The sequence below is a fragment of the Belonocnema kinseyi genome, chromosome 9 (assembly GCF_010883055.1).
Source record: "Belonocnema kinseyi isolate 2016_QV_RU_SX_M_011 chromosome 9, B_treatae_v1, whole genome shotgun sequence".
Lineage (NCBI taxonomy): Eukaryota > Metazoa > Arthropoda > Insecta > Hymenoptera > Cynipidae > Belonocnema > Belonocnema kinseyi.
In genome coordinates this window covers 84,252,082-84,272,958 of record NC_046665.1, presented here as the reverse complement: position 1 = coordinate 84,272,958, position 20,877 = coordinate 84,252,082, and the positions used below count along the sequence as shown (strand labels likewise).

General features: G+C 39.9%; 1 protein-coding gene across 6 annotated transcripts in view; it reads left to right on the top strand.

Moving 5' to 3' along the window:
• The first annotated feature begins 1,555 nt into the window (after nucleotides 1-1,555).
• LOC117179458 (protein tramtrack, alpha isoform-like) overlaps nucleotides 1,556-20,877 on the top strand; it is a 32,593-nt gene continuing 13,271 nt past the window's right edge. For 2 of the 6 annotated variants that reach the window (XM_033371284.1, XM_033371290.1), the window contains exons 1-4: nucleotides 1,556-1,736; nucleotides 17,012-17,369; nucleotides 17,493-18,219; nucleotides 18,319-18,378. In XM_033371284.1, the coding sequence (XP_033227175.1) occupies nucleotides 17,151-17,369; nucleotides 17,493-18,219; nucleotides 18,319-18,378 (1,006 nt within the window). In that variant the 5' untranslated portion in view covers nucleotides 1,556-1,736; nucleotides 17,012-17,150. Of the gene's footprint in view, nucleotides 1,747-1,995; nucleotides 2,141-2,558; nucleotides 2,669-4,728; nucleotides 5,055-17,011; nucleotides 17,370-17,492; nucleotides 18,220-18,318; nucleotides 18,379-20,877 lie in introns of those variants that run through there. The other 4 variants (XM_033371288.1, XM_033371287.1, XM_033371289.1 and 1 more) reach the window with 4 other exon arrangements.

Sequence of the window (20,877 nt, the reverse complement as noted above, 5' to 3'; positions counted from 1 at the left end):
AAGGATTTGAACTGTTTTAGGGAATTTTTGAAAATTCCAAGGATTTGTTTATTGACTGTAAAGGATTTTAAATGTTAGGGTATTTTGTTAAATTCCAATGAACTTTCAATAATTAAAAAAAAAATTGTAAGCATTTCCAAACATTTGAGAAGGTTTTAAATATTTTAGGATATTTTTTAAATTCCAAGGAATTTTCACGAGCTTTAAGAAATTGCAAGGCTTTTTGAGAGATTTCAAAGGGCTGGAATATTTAGGGGCATTTAAAAAGATTCCAAGGAATTTTAAATTGATTTCAATAATATGAAGGAGTTTCAAAGGATTCGAAATATTTTAATGTATTTTCAATTATTTCAAGACATTTTCAGTTGATTTCCATCATTTAATGGGATTTTTAAGAATTAGAAATATTTAAGGGTATATGAAAAGATTTCGAGGTATTTTCAAGCGATTAAAAAGATTTCAAGGCATTTCTAAAATTTTCAATTGTGTTACAGGATTTAAACAATTTTCCAAGCGATTGTAAATAATTTTGTAAAATTTGAGAAGATATGGAACGATTTTACATGGCCTAGAAGGTTTCATAATATTTTTAAAGAATCCAAGGGATTTTATAAGATTTTTTTTACAATTTTTATACAGTTTTAATGGATTTCAAAGAATTTGTTCAAAAGAAGTGAGTGATTCGAATTCATTTAGAATTTGCCCTGAATTCTTATTGATTTGTCCGGAATTATTTTTTATTATTTTGAATTCTTTGAGATTTTCTTTATTTTTTTTAATTCAGTTAAATTCTTCTGCATTAACTCACATCAATTGATTAAAAAAAATTGATTTAGTTTTTATTTAATTCTCCTTCCCGTTCAATTCACTTCTATTTTTTTAATTCATCTTGAATTTCTAGTAATTTCATCGAATGCCTTTCGTTTTCCTTAAAACCCCCGAAATTCACTCGAATTTGTGTTTGAGTCTTATTAAATGAATTCTTTTAAATTGAAAAGAACAGTACTCACGTTATTAATTCACATAAGTCACTTTGAGTAACTTTGTGGGATGTAAATTTGTCACCTTTTACATGTAAATTAGCATGTGTCAGCCCTAAGAATAACGCATTAAAAAGCACCCCACTAAAATGTATGAAAAAGGCCGTTCGGTAGATTTTTCTGACATTTATTTCTTTTCTACTTTACGAAACTAGAAGTAATTTCTCAAAATTTCTTGGACCAATCATATCTAATTTTTGTATGCGGGGTCCTTTATAAAGCTAAATTAAAATTTATTTTATCCTATTTATAAAAGATTCTATAATAAAACTGTTAGAAAATAACAATTTTGGTCTTTAAATATGACTGATCAGGGAAAATTGAAAATTAGTGAGGGAAAAAGTGATGGAATTTTGAAAATGAAGTTCTGCGGCCACCCTGTAGTTTTTTCCGTAGAGTGGTAGTTACGCCACTGGTCGACTTGGTGGCTCGGTGGGAGAGGGTTGGCTTGAGGGTGGGGGTGTCAGTGAGTGAGAGGGGGTGCACAGGCAGCGACTAGCGAGCGACGTTGGGGCTTAGTGGTGGTAGGGTTTGGTCCGTTTGGTCTCTGGCGCTGCGAAGTGGTGAACGGGTGGCGCAGCAGAACAGAAATCCCACCAGTCTCGCTCCTCGACTTGCTGACATGGCGTTGTTGTCGTGAGTGACAAGTTCGCCCCCATCGTCGAAGACGGAGCATCCTGAGGAGAGGATGCCAAGGTAAGTGAAGGTGCTCGAGGACGTCGAGTTTTCAACTAGTGGTGTGTTAATCAGTGCGGATGAGTGTATTTCGGGTGTCATCGGGGAAAACCGGGCGGTGTCGATACGCCACGAACGAAAATACGAATCTAGAGTCGTGTATCCATCCAGGCAGGGTCGTTGCCATCGGCCTGCTACCCTGCGTTACAAATCGATATTTCCCAGCGGGGAAATGAAAAGGAGTAGGAAAGAAGCGAGGAACACAGTCGTGTCAGTGCCTTCTTATTCTAGCCACTTTGGCTGATTTTTCTGTGTTCGGTGCTCCTGGTGTTCGCGAGTGTCTCACCAAGTGTGGGTGTGTTCATGTGGTGGAAGGGTTATTCTAGGGTGGGGAAGCCAGTACGTTATTTCTCCTTCGCTGAAAGGTTAGTCACCAGAGAAAAGTAATCCTGCCACGTCAAAAGCTTCAATATTAAATAATTTTTACTTGAAGTTATTGTCAGCCCTCAGAACTTAAGCCTGAAGCGTCACATTTTTTTGCTTATCGTTGCTACCATCAGCGCGTGTTTCTACGTGGATTTTTGCTCAGAGAGGGTTGCGTAAATCTTTCCATCTCTCTCCCACCCTCTTCTCATTCTATTTCTCTCTATCTTTCTATCCGTCTATCTCTTTCTGTTCCTCCCTCTCTCTCCCTCTCACTCTCTGGACGTAGGCGGCGATACGCTTTGGGGTGCCTTGAGCTATACACAGCTCAACTCTATGCTCGGATCTCGAACCTCTCGACTTGCTGCTTTGCTCAACTTGTTCGTCCGTCCTGCGACCATCCTCCCCCGAACCACGTCCATTCACCACGTTCCCCAGCCGTTTCTTTCCCTCGTCGCGAGCGTCATTGATGTCATTGTAAAATGGCTCTTTCATTTCCATCGGGTGACAAGTGTCGGACACCGTAACAGGTGAGTTGAGTTCCGTGCCGCTCCTCTTCCTACTTTATGACCGATGATTACCCGAGCACGTGTGTATCAGTTTTACTCGGTTTACCTATATCGTCAGCTTTCGTTCTCACGCTATCTCCGCCGTAAAGTGCACAGAAATGCACAAATTATGAGTATTCTCAAGTAAATATCAATGAAAATCCCTCAGCAAGTTTGTTTAAAGTGACAAGTTCGACTGCAAGTGTTTGTTTTGGTTGTTTTATAATGATAGGAAGCTTATTTTTCTACAGTTTCGAATTTTGATTCAACATATTTTTTTAAAATCTTTGTTTTATTTATAATTGTTTATTTGAGTTTGTAGCTTTTTTTAATTAACGATGGCATTTAATTATCGGGGTGTTGTGTAGGTTTTAATCGTCAGATTTTTATCATATTTTGTTAAACAAGTACACATCGTGCAAAAAACATCCTGTAATGTCGCAATTGCGTTACGCTTGTGACGTAACGTTGGACTCCGAGGATACGAAAGGAATGTTACTCATGCACCTACACGTTTCCAGCACAAAATACCCACGCAGTCAGCTCCTCTTTAAATTTCAGCAATTATTTTTGACAGTACTTGTGCCAGTTTTTTTTATCGCTTTTTACTCTGCGTTTTGCTGTTGTTCTTTTTGGATTTTTAGTTCACTAACATTCAACTTTCATAAACTTGGTGCCAGTTGAAAATTCTTTTGCTTCATGCCTTATTTGCGGTTTCCAAGAGCATTTTCAGAAATACATTTCGTTAAAACGGCTTTAATTGAAAATAATAATAAACTTCCGATTTTAACGTAAAAATAAAAAAATTATATCTTATTTAATACTTGATTATTCCACTGAGCTTTAATCCGCAAGGGAGTAATAGATGTTTCAGAAATTTAATTCTAACCTCTTTCGAAATTATTTTGTTCTGCGCAAACAGGACACAGTTTAAATTTCCCTCCCTTAAAAAATAGCAGTGTCAACATTTTTTCAATTTCGTATACTAGGATGTATTTCGAATTTATTTGATTCCTTCAGAAAATATGTATATTAAACTTTTGACTGTATTAAGTTCATTGGTAGGTATTCATTTTTATTGATCATGAATACGGATTTTTGTATTTTTCAATTTCAATTGAAGATGATTGATTTGAGCTCTTATCTGTTCCATCAACGATTTAGTATATTAAAGGAAAAATCAGGTATTCAGCGGAATTAATTTTTTAATCTCAATCAATGCAAGTCACGTTACCATTGAATGCAGGAAATGTTCAAGTACTTTTTAATGCCAGCTTTCTTACCGGGCAATCAGTAGTATAAATTAGGGAAATTTAACCGCTTTAAATTAAAAGGAGTGACTCGAGCCTGGAAAAAACGAGCCCAGGTACAATTCTTTTTTTCAAGCAAAACAGCCCGAGGGCAGAGTCGACCCTGGAAATGTCTAGAGATGAAGTAAGACCCCAAAACTTGAAAAACATTTCATTGATCAAGTTCCTCACGGGAGGCGTGGTATTTGACTGCGTAGAATTCCAGCCTGTAAACTTTCGAAAACGGGATATCGTGAACAGGGCGTTCAGGGGAGGGGGCTTAACCCCGTTAAGCCATGGCATGAGCAGTGAGCACATTGATCAGCTAAGGAAGCTCTCTCTTTCTCTCTCGTGGTAAATTCATCAGATTCTCGGGAGGTCGACCGGGCACAAATTTTCTGTACGTCAATATTCGCCACGTGTTTCGCACGAGTGTTTACACGTCTCTCTGTATAGGTATAATCACAGAGTCGAATAATCGGTCAATTTCGAAGATGGTCGGCCGAGCTTCGGCTTGGACTCTTCAGAAACAAGTAACAAGTGTTCAGAGGTGAATTTACATGCGACTTCCTGCGGGCTCTGTCGATTAAAATAGCGTGACGATTTTATCATGGTAACGCCAGGGGTTGAAGCGTCCATTATGGTGGCGCGACGAATGAAGGGACGGAGCGAGTGATGAGGGGAGGGGGGAGTGACCCCGCTGCTGCAGTCTACAGATACGAAAATACTCGTATTCGAGATAGCATAGCGAGGGAGCCCGTTTCACCACTGGAGGCTCCGAAATCCATTTTGACCGGGTACACTGAGACAAGTTTATTTTCTTATAATCGCGCAACGTCTTTCGAAATCATTCCGGGGGAAAAGTGTCTTGAGGGAAATTGTCGGTTGTTAGATGACGCGATGCTTGAAAAATGGGGTGTTTCCTGAAGCGAAAACGGTGTTTCCGTGTGAACTCGCGGTGGTGAATAGTGAATTAGTATTCCTACTCTTAAAGTGCTGGCTCTGCATTTTACACACGAATGGATACAGTTTTCAACTCGTGCACCTGTCCTCCAAAGCAGGGGATGTGATTTTTGAAGGTATTTTTGTCCAAGCTGATTCTAATATCTCTGTTACTTTGTTCAACACAGGTGAAATCAAAATACCACATTTATGTGATTGGGAAAATATGGGACATTTTGGTATAAATTAAATTATAAGGAATCTCGTCACTGCACAGTACAATTAATAAAAGTTTTTCTATCTATAATTAATTGTAGTAGTTATATTGCACTCTCAGTGTGAATCATTCTTAAACGTGCAATAATTGCCTCTGACCTGAGCAGCCTTGTAATCTCGATAATAATCAATCAAGCCCAAGCCTCGTTACATTTGTGGTTTTCCCCATTTAACTAATTCTTATCTTATGCAAATTTTTAATGATTATCAATTTGCTACTAATCGACTAATTAATTTTCTCAACCTAAGTAATTTAATGTCGACTCAATTTCTGTTTTGTCCTTTGGGGTATTAGATAACTAAACAGGAAACCGTACGTTCCCAAGACAGGAACACAGAATCGTTAAAAATGAAGGCAAGTTTGTGTGGCGGCGACAAAAAATCGTGAGCTTCAGTGTATACATATAGACGTTGTAACGGTGATGACTGTGCAACAAGCCGACCCTCTCCTCTTTCCCTCCCCTCGTTTCTTTTATTACGCTTACAGATTACGGCGGTTCTGTGTCGCAGGATGTATCCGTTACTGCAAGACTGTCACTATGTGTGATGATCGCAGGGATTTTTGTCTCAGGTGTAAAAAGAATTTCTTGATTTCATCAAAATGACGTAGCGTTACACCGCCTTGTTAATGAAGCAAAGCCAATGTTTCCGCCTCGGCACTGCCGAGATAGATCGTTCCAAGGGTGAAGAATTTTAACCCATTAGGTACACGTGCGTTGCGCTAAGGCAGTGTATCATATTTTAATATATTATTTCACCTTGAAATCGTTATCTGGGGACAGAGTAACTAGACATTCTGATTAATCAGAACGTGTCTATGAAAGTTCCAGATAATTCAAGAAGTTGTATTAAATATATTTCTGGTCTGATTGTGACTACTAAATTTTATTTAAAAAATTTGCCAGGTTTTGAATTTCACAAATATATAAAAAAATAAGGAAAAAATAAAATTTTCAAAACAAAATAAATTCTGAAAAGTATTTAAAATAGTGAACACTTTTCTGATATTATTTAAATATAAACGTTGATATTGAAATAGTTATTTGTACAATTTACACATGTATGATCATAATAACTGTTTTAAATAACACGCGTTAAATTGGATTAGGGATGAGAAGTTCGGTAAATTGTCCTAATTTTCCAGTGATGCTACAGCATTCCTAAAGTCATTCTTTTTTGTATGCGATCACATTTTATGATTGTAATCATACTAGACAATTTCTTTGACTTTGTTTTTTCTATTGTTCGTTTCCTGTCGCCTGGCCGCGGGAAAGACGACGTAACTCCTCGGTTAGTTTAATGGTGGTTGTCCGTTAGCTTTCATGGTTTAGGCCGTAAAGTAACGCGTCTCGTGATAATAAACGGGTGTGTAAGGTAGGCAGTAAAGTTCCTCTTTTCTTCGTATTATAGACAAGTCATTGAACAAAACCTGATGTCCTCCCTTTAAAAAAAAAGAAACACCTGTTAGTAACGTTTTTAAATTTGTAGATCAATTTTTCCTTTGTAATGCAGTCCTTATTGCCATGGTGTGGTCATCGTCTCACGTATAAAATAGAAATAGTCACGCTGCACAAGTGCGCGTTAAAAACTCCAGCATGCTTACAAGTGGTCGGTCACGCCTAATCGGTGAAATATAGTAACCCGATTGGGTATGACAAGTACGTCGTATATCGCATTGAACTCGAGCGAACCTCCATTTTATACCTCATTCCACGACTCATCGATAAAAGTCACAGGCTGAACATAAGTTTATGTGTCATTTAAAGTAAATTATTTTTTTCTCTAAATTGTGCATTGGTGAAACTTCCAAAATATTTTTCGTAATAGACTTTTATGTCTTTCCTTGACATTTCCTTGATCTAATCTAATTATTTCCCTCTAAATTTTGAAACATAACTTGTTTTATGTTTTGCTAATGTGCTACCTAAGTAATTCTCTATGGCTGATTTCAATCTCGCAGACTTTTGTCTACACTGTCATTTTACCCTCCAAAACGGCTAGTAATTACCAATCGACCTTCGACTGCCTCTATGAAAAGTGCAGTTGTAGAAAGTTGGGTTCGATCATTTAAAATTCAGATCAATAGATCTCGAAACTCTCTCGATTCCTCATCGTCTTTGCTTCTTTTTTGAACTTATTCTATAGGTTTCAAGCAGACTCAAGCGATAAAAATTGCTGTTCGTGCGGGTTGTTTTTTAACTCCGGACCTAGAAATTGTAGATTTCGAGGTTAGCTGAGTCGTGAGCTCCAGTTTACGAGGAAAAGGCACGTACACCTGAATGTACAAAACGTGCACGCACGCAGACCTTTGTATTACAAACATAATTATCATCTTCAATTTATTATTCAAGAATTGAATACTGTTGCTCCTAAACTTAGTTTCAATAATGAAATAGATTTTATCGCTATTTGCACTAAGTTGTGTAAATTTGCAACCCTATGCACACATTTTTGATCCCAGCATTAAGGTCGAGGTAAATATAGCTTTTACTTCAATTAGTTTGAATTGATTAGGGACAAATACTGATGGAATCGGAGAACAGAACGACATTGATCTTTGCCAGGAGGTTGGGAGTGTTTATGTTGCGAGTAACGACAGTGAAGAGTGTTTTAGGCGCACGCTGCTGTCACTGCCCTCTGGATAATTTATTATCGCTATAGCATGCTCCGTATTATCTCACTATAATCGTCTCGATACTCGTATGTATATTCGAGTAGTGTTGGTTGGTGACCGGATGATCGCGATACTCTCTATCGTGCGAGGTACATTCACTTCGCGGTCAGGGAGTTTTTGTTTTTTTTTCTTCCGCCAATAAAAGCGCGGTGGTAAGCACCTGTTAAAGCGTAATTAGTATTAATCACGCAATCCAAGTAAGGGGCCTTGAATTTCAACAACTAAACTGGTTTCATTAATAACTATACTTAATGGATTTCCAGTGTTTCCTAAATCTTGTTTACAAGAGGTTAAACAAGTTACATATTTGAGTAACTAAGCCAAGTCAAACATCAAAAGTATATTCAATGGCAAGCTGAATTTACCTGCACAACTGCTAGGTCGAACAGTGTTATAAAAATGAGGTGTCGGGCTTCGCGTTCCAGTTAACTCGTCGTCAGCTTCGTTCAGCTATGACGTACAAAACCCAGGACTCGGTACATAGTAGTAAGAAATCGTGGAAATATTTTCAGGTTTTGAAGGCAACTAAAACCTGGATAGGCAGGCAATTTAAATGTTCGGTCGAACTGCATTGTTAGGCACTGGGGTAGCTCTCGAGCATGAAATTGGTCCCTAATTATGAGGTGGCAAAGTAAGCATTGGAAAGATTTAGAAATTTAATTTTAAAGTCAAGCCAAAATTATAAAGCTTTTTTAATTTATTTGCAATCTCTCTCTCTCTCTCTCTCTCTCTCTCTCTGATTTTGACATTTAACTTTCGACAACTGATAAAGGGTAAGAGTGTCCATAAGAATTGCGTAAATTGCTGTATAAATGTCGTTTAGTCGTCTTGATGATATTTCGGTATTGCACAATCCCAGATTATTAGCATTCAAATCGCAGAAGATGCAATCGTGAAATTGCAACGGTAGCTATATTTTATTTAAATTTATAGTGGTTATGTTGCAGTCATCGACCAGAAAATTGATTAGAAACAGTAAGATTTTTTTTTGAAAAAATCTGGGTTCACAGTGGTTCAGCAGTTCCAATTGTAGGGAAAGGAGTGCTGACCCCCCCCCCCCCATACAATTAGGAAAATGAAAATTTAGGGCTGAATTGTTTGTAATTGATACATAATATGATTTGAAACAAAATTTAAACATTTATAATGTTCGCTTTTTGGCTCGGATATTCAAAATTAGGTGAAGATGGAGTCGGTTGGTGTAGTTATTCATTATCGTATATTACAAGTGTCTAGTGCACTTGGCCAGAGACGAAAAAATTAATGATGTAATTTATGAAGATTATAACAAATTTCCAGCATAGTACTTCTAAATGAAATCATTAAAATTGAGGATATGTTCAAGTTAAGAAGACTGCAAGTGTGATTTAATTACAAGATTTATTTTTACTTTAGAAATTCAAAGGTATTAAGAGTTGATTGTACCTACTATAAAAATTCAAAATATAAATAAATCTACATTTATTAAATTAACTCAGTCAACTTATATTATTTGATGAAATTTTATTTCGCAAGAACTTGCTGTTTTCTCACTTCGCTTATATCCCAGATTTTAATTCACATAATTTTACTTAGAAATACCATGTTGTAATTTTTTTTATAATATTCATAAATTGCATAATCAATTAATTATCGTGATACTATTAATTCGACCGTGTTAGATTTTTCTTTCGAGAATTGTCGACAATTTACTTCGTCTTTTTTCTTTAAAAAAAAAAAGAAATTTGTCTAAGCATTTTCTTTAAGCTGCTCATATTTTCATTATGGGCCGTGAGTGTCGCCGTTGTGATCAGCGTATTTTGTGATGCTTTTTAAATGGATTCAGCATTTTTTGTAGCTTCATCACATATACTTTTACAGCAGACTCTAAATCAATTTTCAACTTTTTGATATCTTCCCTTTCTTTTTCGATATCGACTAAAATTGTTGCTTCTTGAGCCATACGTCCCGCTTCGTTAATCTGCTTGGCAGTATCTTATCATTCTTGAAAAGTGAATCTTATCTCTAAAAAAAAAGAAGAAAAGAAAATCCCGTACAAAATGCTCAAGTTCAGATGTTTCATATTTCTCTAAATTTTCACTCCTCAACCCTGTTTAGACTGGCGTACAATCAGCGGGGTCAAATGCGGGGTCGAAGGTCGTCGAGACGATTGGATGTCTGGGGCGTAGGGTGAATCGAATTTCGTTGTGCGAAAACGAAAGTCGTGGAAGTAAAAAAAAAAAGCAAGAAAAAAACGGTCGTAGGGGGCGTAAGAGGGGTGTTGGACGCCGATTTGCGTGCTCGAGGTCGAGCGCAATCGTCGTTGCGAGGGGCGGTGATGGCTGCAGGGGCATTGGGGGGTATTGCAGGGGTGCTGGTATTCGAGAGAGCGCGGGAGGCGGAAAAAGGGGAGGATGGAAAAGAGAGGCTCAGAGAAGAGAGAGATAGAATGAGGACGAGAGGGAGCGAGTTGCCGGAGGAAAGGGTGCGGGGTGCAACCAGCCAAAGGAAAGATGGCCACCGTCTCTCGTTCGTGAGTGAGCGAGTGCGTGGACGTGCTTTTATGTGTTCTGCATAGGTGAGCTGAGCCGAGCGCGAAAGAGAGCGATGCAAAAGGCACAGATAACGCTTCGACTACCAAGTTCCTGCGCCAAATCCCGGCTCCCCTTCTGCCTCGGCGGGTGACGATGGCCGCTTTCGGGTTTCAAGAAACGCGAAAATCCAGGTCCAAAGACTTCTTCGCTCCTCGATAATTCCACTGGCGCAAAGCCGAGCGCAAAGCTCTCCTGAGTCTCGTGTTTCAAGAAGGGTTCGTTAATCAAGGCCTGTGGTTTTCTCCACCCTCCCCCCGACCCCTTATTTTCCAATTCACCGAGTACAAATTTACATTAGCGCCATTGTGAAAATCGAATCACCCGTGCAGAAATTATAAACAGTAAACACATCCTTAATCCGCTATCGATTTCTTGTGAAAAGAAATTTTCTTTAAAGCTGATCATGAATTTATAATCTTTCCTGTAATCAAGTACTTATAGTCGATTAAGATGGACCTTGATTGTTTTTTTTTTGGTACAATTCTTTAGCTTATCACGTACTTGGTAAAGAAGATTACTTTTTTAAGTTAGTGATACACATTTGATATAAGATACGTGACTAAAAAACAAATTACCCCAGACTATTGTACCCTTACTGATTGGGCAAGATGTTTTATTTCAAATTCAATTCAAACTGTTTTGAGTTGCTTTGAGAGGAATTTACTGTCAATGTTTGAATAAGTTTTGAGATGTTTGAAGAAGTGGTGTTGGGTTGCCTGGACAGTTGTGTCAGTTCTTTGGCTTATGCTCGATCTCTGGGGGGTTTGGAACGTCAGGAAGATCCTCGAGCTTGGTACACAAGCGCACTCTTTTACGAATAACAAACGAATCAGAAATGAACGCTTCACCACGAAGGTTCTAAAATGTGGGACACGCTCATCCACGCACATCCACGGCAGTCAATTCCCTCCACGTCCCTCCATCCCTGCTTTGACGCGAAATCCTCCGTTAACTCTGTACCTGGTGCTTCTACACAACTAACGGAAAGCCATACCTGTAGTCACGCATACACGCATTTCAACTCGCACACAGACATGGGGCGCAAAGGCACGTGACGTGGACTCTGAACGCGTTCATCGTTCCAAGCACATCCTGGCACTCCCCCAGTGGGGGGAGGTGCGACGAGGGACAGATATCCGAGCATACTCGCCACTCGACGAAACTCTTGCTACACGAGGTTATATCATACCACATAGCGACGCAAAGCATTCTCTCGACTCGGCTCAGAAGAGGGTGGCCATTTTCCTTCACCAATCTAAAGCAAACAAAAAGCAAGTTGAAAGGGGAGAATTGAAGGCTCTGCGCTCAAGATAATGTTGGAAGTGACCAACTGTGTCCTCGAGACTACATTTCAGAGCTGGTATTAATGCGCATATATATGTATACAGCTTAATCAGTATCTATTTTGATGTGGATATTCAATTTGAATCAAAAGGTTAATTTATTTCATGAGGATGAAATTTTTTTCAAGATATAATCGAGCTTACGCCACTGGGTGACGCACGGAAGCGCTCGTTCATATTTTGTTTGTATGAAAACATGTCGAATACAACACGATGTGCACATGATAGGGCGGTTTTTCGTGATCCGGCGATAAAACAATACTGTAATGAAAAACGCACACACAACTGAGCGTGATCTTTTTATTATCCTTTTCTTTCAACAAACGTATCGGGTGACCAAATCTTGGCGTCTACAATTCTTCTTGAGTCACATCTTGTTTTCACCTGTGGAAATTTAAAACTTGAAATACCTTAATCTCAAGCTGGCTGACTTATCGTATGCTTATTAAGATACACAATTCGATGCCTGTGACCTCGTTTAATACGAGGTCGAAATTCGGTCGATCGATGGAGTAATCCTCGTTCTAGGACGACGCCTATCTCCGAATGTTGCATTTCTTCACCGGTTGTATCGCTATGCTAAGTGGGCGTTTCTACGCCTTGAAATTCCTCTAGGGTTGTGTAGGAATATTGAGAGAAAAAAAAACCTTCCAAGTCAGTGCTGTTTGGTTTATGTCTAACCTGTAATGTCCATAACTACTGTGGCAGGGATTTGCCACACCTTGTGCCGCTCGTAGTACATTAATTTTTATATATTCACCCCAGTTTGATAATGCAAACCATGGTGTTAAACATCATGAGATCTAAAAATATAAGCTCTAATTAATACATACAAGCCATAAAACTAATTTCCCCTTTACGAAGTGGACTTGAAAGGGAATAAAAGTAGATAATCAAACCTCGTTTAATTACTCAATAGGGGGGAATGATACACAATATTGGCTAATCTTCTGTGTGGGCTGAAAATCCTCATAAAATTATCACAATCTTCTTCTCTATTAGGGTAGCTAAACAAATCCTCGAGTTCCCGCATCCAGTTCTATTAATATACCCGGACCCTTCTCCCCAACAGCTATACTTCTATACTATAGCATCAGCCTCCGTCCTGAAACAAAAAAACAGTCGCCCTCATAGGGGTAGCAGTAGATTGAACACAAATGGCAGCCCTTAGCATTCTGCAATGCACCCTCGTGCTTTAAATTTTCCTCAATCTAGACAACATTTTCAAGTACTCGACTTTTCTTTCCCCATTGCGGCTCCCCTCGTCTAGCCCCTTCAACAGACCGCCCCTGGTGGAGTGAAAGCCGCTACATTAGGCTTCATCCGCCTTTGCTGCCAATGCTCTATCGCCTCTTTTTTTTATTTTTTATTTGTTTTTTTCCTCGCGTCACGATAATCGTCCTTGTACGGTTTTCTAGTTTGAAATACCCGCGTAAGCGTGGCTAAAACCCGTATCCTCCGATCGCGGAAGCGGTTGTCGGTCGTGAAGATTTTGGGAGGAGGAGGGTGAGGGCGGGGATATAGTGATTGTTGGGAAAGGGGGTGAGGGACACGCTAGTTGTGGGTAAGGGGGTTGAGGGGCGGAATCAGCGCGACTCGAAACGCACACAGCGGTATTTGCCGCGTTTTGTCGTTCGTTTTGTACCCCGGCGTGACTTTGCTGTGCGGCGCAGTGCTGATTACGCAATGCGTGGCCGTGAGTGGAGACGATTCAAGCTTGTGTGTGTGTGTGTGTGTGTGTGTGTGTGCGAGTGAGTATTAGTGTCAGCGATTAGTGTGCGAGCCTACATTTACGTATGATATGTGTGCATCGGTGTGAATGTGTATGCGCTCGCGTGTGCAATACGAGAATCGCTCGTTACACAATGTGAAGGAGCAAGGGAAGGAGGAGTGGGAGGTGGAGACAACCTCGAGATGTAAAACCTGAGAACTTACGAGACAATCGGAGTCATGGGCGAGTTTAGTTCTCGTAGTACGTATACAAGGGGGAGGGGAGGGACTTTTACGCTGAAAAAATTAGCAGTAAATCACTCTTATAAGAATTTTCTAGACGAGTTCAATGAGTAAGAGAAGGAGCCTAATGTTAATAAGGGGGTGGGAGTGGAGGGGCTCTTGCCAAACATAAGGATGTTTTTTCCTGGAGTGAGTCAGCCCAAACTGTTTTCGTCGCTTGTTATTTGTTGTTAGAGAAATATTAGTTTACTTTTAGATGACGACAGTACATCTTGAATTTCTGCAAATTGAGAGTCAGGATGAGTCTGATTAATGTATGGATTTAGTAAGAAATAATAAAGAGAGAGATGACAACACGTGTGTCGATTGCGTATCTACTTGGAAATAATGTAGCTGGTGTTAGCTGTGATGGCCAAGTCCCTAAGCGGGTTGTAGTGGTGGGATGGAGTGGCGATGTAACGGGGAGAACCTCGTCCTCGTCCATGGCTAGATACCGACTCGGCTTGAAAAGCGTGACTATTACTGGTCTAGAGTCTACAACTATATATTCTATAGGAACTCTTGCAACTCTCAAAGATCTCTAGAATCAAGCCTGTAAGTTCTTTTAGCTGAGAGCAAAGAGACTGAGCGGTAACTTCAGCGATTCGGTTCCAGTTCATAAAAGTACCACTAGTGGCCGAAACCCGTTACCCAAATGGCGTGATTAAATTAGAATCCTGAATGAATCTCTCCCAGCCAAATGACGCTTAATTTTTGTTAAAAAAAAATTGTTTGCAACACCGAAAATTTGCGTCACATTCGTTTATTTATCTTTGAGTATTTGTGACTAAACTTTGCGTCTTAACATACGCTGATTGTACATTATATATACTCTCGCTTTTAATAGACAAATGTTCAAAAAGACACTTGTGTACAGCTGGAATGTCTTAACAATTGTACAAATTATGAGAGAGTACGTAGTACGAAGTCATTATATTAATCGAAAAGCCTACGGTAGTTCTCCTTCAAATTATTCTACTTTGTCAAAAGGAAAATGGACAATGAGTTTTATCAGAAAGCCGGAAATTATCATAAGTTATTCAGGCAACTATGTACATATGTTTTTTAGATGTTTGACACGTAAAGTCGTTACTTTATTGCGACAGAGACAAGCGGATGTTTAAAACCGTAAATATATATCGTCCTTTCAGAGCCACATACATACGTGCTTGTTCTCGAGGTTGTCAGGTTGCAGTGCAACGTTTTACGTGCCTTATCTCGATTTCTAAAACGCGAACAACGCTAGCAACGATTCGTCACAAACCTCGTGAACACTCTGGAGAACTGACGAGTCTCCCGCAGATTGAATACCACACCACAAGTAGAAACAGTCGCTTTCAAATCAAAGCGCTGCACTGGTTCAGTGCTCTCCATGGAGGGTAAAGGGGAAGAGGCGGTATAAGGCAAAAAGATTCATTTGAGGCTTTTACTTTAATCGCCAACTTGCAACAAATATCAACAACGAAACCATTTCTCTATATTGGAAAATTAATTTTTAAAACTAAATCTTGCGTTAGAGGGAAGGTATCAGGTTTGATGAGGGAGGTTTTTGTTTTGGGGCTTGGTAGGAAGTAGATGCTAGGATCGTTGAGTACAAGTTTGATAAATATAATTTGCATTATAAGGATAACGGGGCGTGTAAAGAGCACGATCTTGACATTGGCCGTGAAAGATGGGTTTATTGCCGGGTACCTACAAGGTCGCACAAGGTCAAGCTCCTTCCACTTCTGGGTCACATATCTGTTCAGCAGCGTTCGGTGCCTTGTGTCGAGCAGGACCACAGGTATACGTATATCGGGATTTGCGCGCGAAACCCACCGAACCCGCTATCGATCCGAATGCGTAGAAAATATTATTGATTCGGTCTGCTGGCAACCCGAGACCCGAAAACCTCATCTCTTCCTTCTCGTACAGCTGAACCATCGTTTTCCTACAGAAGGTCCTGGAGGCGGAACGGAGCCCTCCTTCTATCCAACTACCATTCACATACCTTCTCTTGCATCTTCTCCCACTAGAGAGAGTAGTAGTTATGGGAAAGATAGACTAACACTTTACTGCTCTGGGTTGATTTAATTCACTGGATAATATTTTCGATGCAAAATTTATGGAATTAATACTTTGGATGAGGAGAGTGATATAGACCATCAGGAATTTTGTTTGCGGGTGCGTGGTCTGTCTATTAATTAAATTATCGGGCGAGGGAATTCAAGCGTTTGCATCTCCGTTCATAATAGGGCGCGAGGTTAACTTTTCCTGAAAGGTTGAAGGCGTTACGAAATGGAAATAAACTGTTTGAGTAAATTAGTGGCAAGTGCTGTTCTCCCCTTTTAGTTATAGCTCGAATTGTTCAAGGACAGTGATTTTCAATGTTCAACTTGAGTCTGCAGGAAGGAGCTTGAATAGTATTTCTCAAATCGACAGCAAGGCAGGATATTGAGTCTTGATATCGTTGACGTCTGCCGCAAAATAAATAACAAACTACGTGTCTTGTGTGACGTGCAGAGTCCCGCCAATCGTCGAGGGAGACGTCGTGATTGGTGAACAAGGGGCTGAGGGGAAAATTACATAAAAGGCATCGCGCTGCTCTGCTCCTATGTCCTCCAGGGTCGTACACCCACGCTCGCACGATTATGTATTATGCATGCAGGCGCTGCGTACATTGGGCGTTAGAAGAGAGTTGCGCTTCACCGCTCGAGGGACGCGATTTTCAAAAGAATAATTCACGAGGTTAAAAATCGATAAGGCGATCTTATTTTGACGTGGATCAATTGTTTTTAAAAGTAGCCAGGATCATAGAGAGGAATCAGCCTAAGAATAACGCGAGCTTGTGCTCGAACGGGTTTCCAAGTCTAAACTTTATGTTTTCAAGTCTGATCGCTAGATATATACATTTAAGCCGGGATCAGCTTAGCTTTGAGATTCAATGTTCTAAAGAAATTCAGCATTTTTCTCGTGGAAATTCTCTTTTTTTTTAAGCATAAAACATTTCTAGGTAGACATATATGTATAGGAATGTGTGATGAAACATGGAGGTAATTAATAATCTAAAATGCCTCGTCGTGATTGCAAGATTCAAACGAAAGAAGAATACGTAATGAATGAATGAATATTTTTTGTAATGCACTTCTGAGGCCCTCGTGGAAGTGAAGAAGTAATCAGAATAAACTAGTTTCTAGTCAACTGAGGGTGACGAAAGATTTTAATTGAGTTTTTTTTTCTTTCATTTTTTTTTTTAGATCAAGCGGAAGAAAGACGTGATACTATAGCCGATGAAGAAGACGACACAAGTACGAGCGAGTAGAACGAGAAGGATAAGTGACAAAGTGGCAGCGGTGGTGGCAGCGACACTGGCAAAAAGGTCCACCACTAGGTCTGATGTTAGCGGATATTAACGGGAACCTGGCGGATCTGAGAAGCGAAGCGATGGCGTCGCAGAGGTTTTGTCTGCGCTGGAATAACCATCAAAGCAATTTGCTTTCTGTTTTCGATCAATTGCTTCATGATGAAGCTTTTGTCGACGTTACGCTGGCTGTCGAGGGTCAGCTCCTCAGGGCACACAAGATGGTTCTGTCGGCGTGTAGTCCCTATTTTCAGGTAAATACTAGATCCTTTAACTCTCCTGTTTTTAGATTTACAATTATCAAACTTGAACCGTCAAAGCTCTCATTTAGCTTTGATTTTGTGATATGTTCTCAAACACGTTATTGATGATTTCAGGCCTTGTTCGTTGGACATCCCGACAGGCATCCAATAGTCATTTTGAAGGATGTTCCATACGTGGACATGAGAAGTCTTCTGGACTTTATGTACCGGGGTGAGGTGAGTGTGGACCAGGACAGGCTAACCGCTTTTTTGAGGGTCGCCGAGTCTCTTAGAATAAAGGGCCTGACCGAGGTGAATGAGGACAAGTGCGACTTACCAAGTATCACCTCCTCGTTGCTCAGCAATCAAAACACAGTACCTCAGCCTCCACCGAATCTACACAGAATAAACCAAATCGGGTCTCACCACCACATCTCACAGAAGAGGTTCCATCATATGTCGAGTCATCCGCTTTTGGGCTCGGCATTGACAGCACCAAAGAGGAAGCGGGGCAGGCCAAGGAAACTCAGCGGCTCGTCAGACACTCCCCTCGACTCCATGGGTCAGGATCATCACTCGAGTGCCGACTTGGTCCAGGGATCGCCGGAGATGATGGAGGTTAAGATGGGTATCGACTTTCAGAGCGATGTCGCGGCCAGTGGAGGCGCCAGCAATGGAAGCAGTAACAACAGTGGAGGAGGAGGAGGTGGAGCGGCCTCCTCGACACCGGCAAGTGCTGCCAATCTCTCGGCGGCTCTGTCGAGACAAGACGAGCCCACCGAAAACGGTACGGACATCACGGATTCGGGTACGAAGCGAGTCAAGCGAGAACCTGAACCGACCCCCAGCACTTCTGCGCAGGGTTAGTTTTGATTTTTTCCGATTTCAAATTGAATTTTTTTTTTTTTCTTTCTTTTTTGTACGATTTGTCACTAATACTTGCCCCTCTTTTTCATTTCAGCAACGGAAGAGACTTTTGCGCGGCCGCACAGTAGACAAGGGAGTGACGGGTTCAAGCAAGGTAAGAAACCAAAAAAATTTTACTCGCCTAATGAAATGCGACCTAGCGACACTTCCTTTTTGTTAACCAATAACAACTTTTCAGTGCATTGCTAATCCCTGAATTGACCATTTTTGTCCTGAGGACATGTTTTTTTTTTGTTCTTGCTGTTACATGTGATTAAAACTAAAAAAGTTACATTGAGCGAAGGCTAACAATCGCAATTGTCGAGATTTATCTGCAATTCCGTTTTAGACAAACTCCTGGAAATATTATAGTTTTCATGGATAGCTGTTTGTATTAATTAATTAATTTGTCTTGAGAATTGTAGAAGTTTTATATTAATTATAGGCGAAGCAGATTCAACGATGTCAAATTTCGAGCGTCTCACGCGACCGGATTTGCACTTTGGCCTCGAAATTTCATTGTCGTCGTGAATGCAACGATCATCGTGCATTGTTGCTTCCTTAATTTTGATTTTTTTTCCACTGCATGCCCAAGGAATGTCGGATGCCCACGAAAAAAAAACCAAAAACCAAATGCGATTTTATTGACTATTTCGACAGAAATATTCCCTTTATGACGCGGTGTGCGACACTTTGTCGTCATTTTTCCATACAATGCTCTCGCAGTACATAAAGCAATCAACTATTAACTAAAAACTGACAAAAAGTGTTTTCTGCGAAAGTGCGACGGTTTCTTGTTAGAGAACTTTCGCCGCGTCGTGATTCGCGAAAAATTCAGTATATTGCCTATGCCTTTCTTGCAAAAACATATCTCGAAAGTGTTTCAGCTGTAGAGCCATCAAGTTAAGTGTATTTTTTTCGATTTTTTTTTTTTTAATTTAATAACATAAAAGTCTTTTGTTTTACGGCAGATATATATTTGACTCCTAAATATTGGTTTTGGAAATAATAGTTTTGATTTTTAAAGAGTGTGCTTCTCATGTTGATGTGACATTAAATTAAAATTTAATTTGGTGCTTCTACGCTGCCGACAGCAGAGAATGAAATATTTTTCGGGAATATTGCTGCAGAGCCAACCCCCCTGCATGGTGTGTGAAAAGTATGGCCCCTTTAGCTGAACTAAGATTGCTCAATGACCAAGTCGCGTGGTTCAATGCCTCGAGTCATCTGCCGTTGTCTCGTCTCTTCACTCAACACATCCCATCCTCTGCGCTCTCTTGCTCTCCATGTTCAGCCTGCATTTATTTCCATTTCAGTCGTCAGGTCGTAAATCGAAACCTGCAAATTACCAGTTACCACGCTCGTATGCGATGAACTTGATTGCGCAATACCGTTTTTCCTCCATTTTCCCATTTACGAATGTGATTCTCGAGTTTCGAAAATTTTCTAGATAAATGGATAGACTTCTTGAGAGTTTCTGTTTTAGTCTCTTTCATGCAGATGATTCTTTTTTTTCACCAAGAGATCTTATTTTATTATAAAAAAAACATCATTAGAATAATTGGCACAATTACGGCATATCAACGCAAGAAGCTCGTAACTCATTTTCTTCTGAAGATCAGTTTCTGTTTAGAGGATCAGATTCCTGAGATTCACAAGAAAATGTATTTAGAGCTTTAGCTTTTTTATTTGAAGAAACAATTAAAATCTGAAGACACTATTTATTTATTTTTTGTTGCTAAACATGGATTGAAAGAGAGCGGAGAAAGTGGAATTGTCGATGGAAGAAAGAGAGAAGGTCTGATGACTCGAGGTTGTCAACTACAAGTACATTTCCCTGAATGCTGTAGCCTCCAAAAAAATCTAACCCACCACCCGTATTTTACACCGGTTTCTCGTTACAACAACCATGTCTTACTTGCTCGGCCAATGCGCAGTACTCCCGTTTGTTTCGGACCTTTATTTTGATCCCCGCACATGATTTGCAAATGCGTCTCGCTGCCATTGGCCACTGGTAAAAGGAGGGGGTGGAGCCAGCTAGCGGTGATTAGCTTTTTAAACGCTGGTTAATTTTCTTCCGTTTCGTTCGTTCATTTGGAAAAGGGGGGAGTACATATATATTGAACGCGAGGGAATTTTCAAAAGAAAAAAAGTAATAGTAGCAAACAAGAAAGTTGAAAGACAGACTGAGATGATGATATAATTGAGGATAAGAAAAATATACAAAATAAGGATAAACATTACGGTGTGATTAAAGGAGGAAGGAAAGAAAGAGAGAAAACAGTCGGTGCAACGTGCCTTCGTCGATCGTCGCTTCTTGTTACCTAACTTTGCGTTCTTACTTAGTCAAACGAATACACGACAACCAATTAAAAGTGTTTCTTCTTTTTCTTGCATAGATTCTTACAGTACAGAAAGTTATTGCTATATTAAAAGAGATAAAGAGAGAGAGAGAGAGAAAAAAAAAACGTGAAAGTGCTCGAAGATCGAAGAATCGGTCGATAGTGACCCGTGTTGCTTTGTTCTGTTGCGCAGGTGAGTTGAGAATTGAATCACCTTTGTTCATTAAAGTTACCTTTGCGCGGGGAAGCGAAGGATTAGGGAGGCCAGCCGT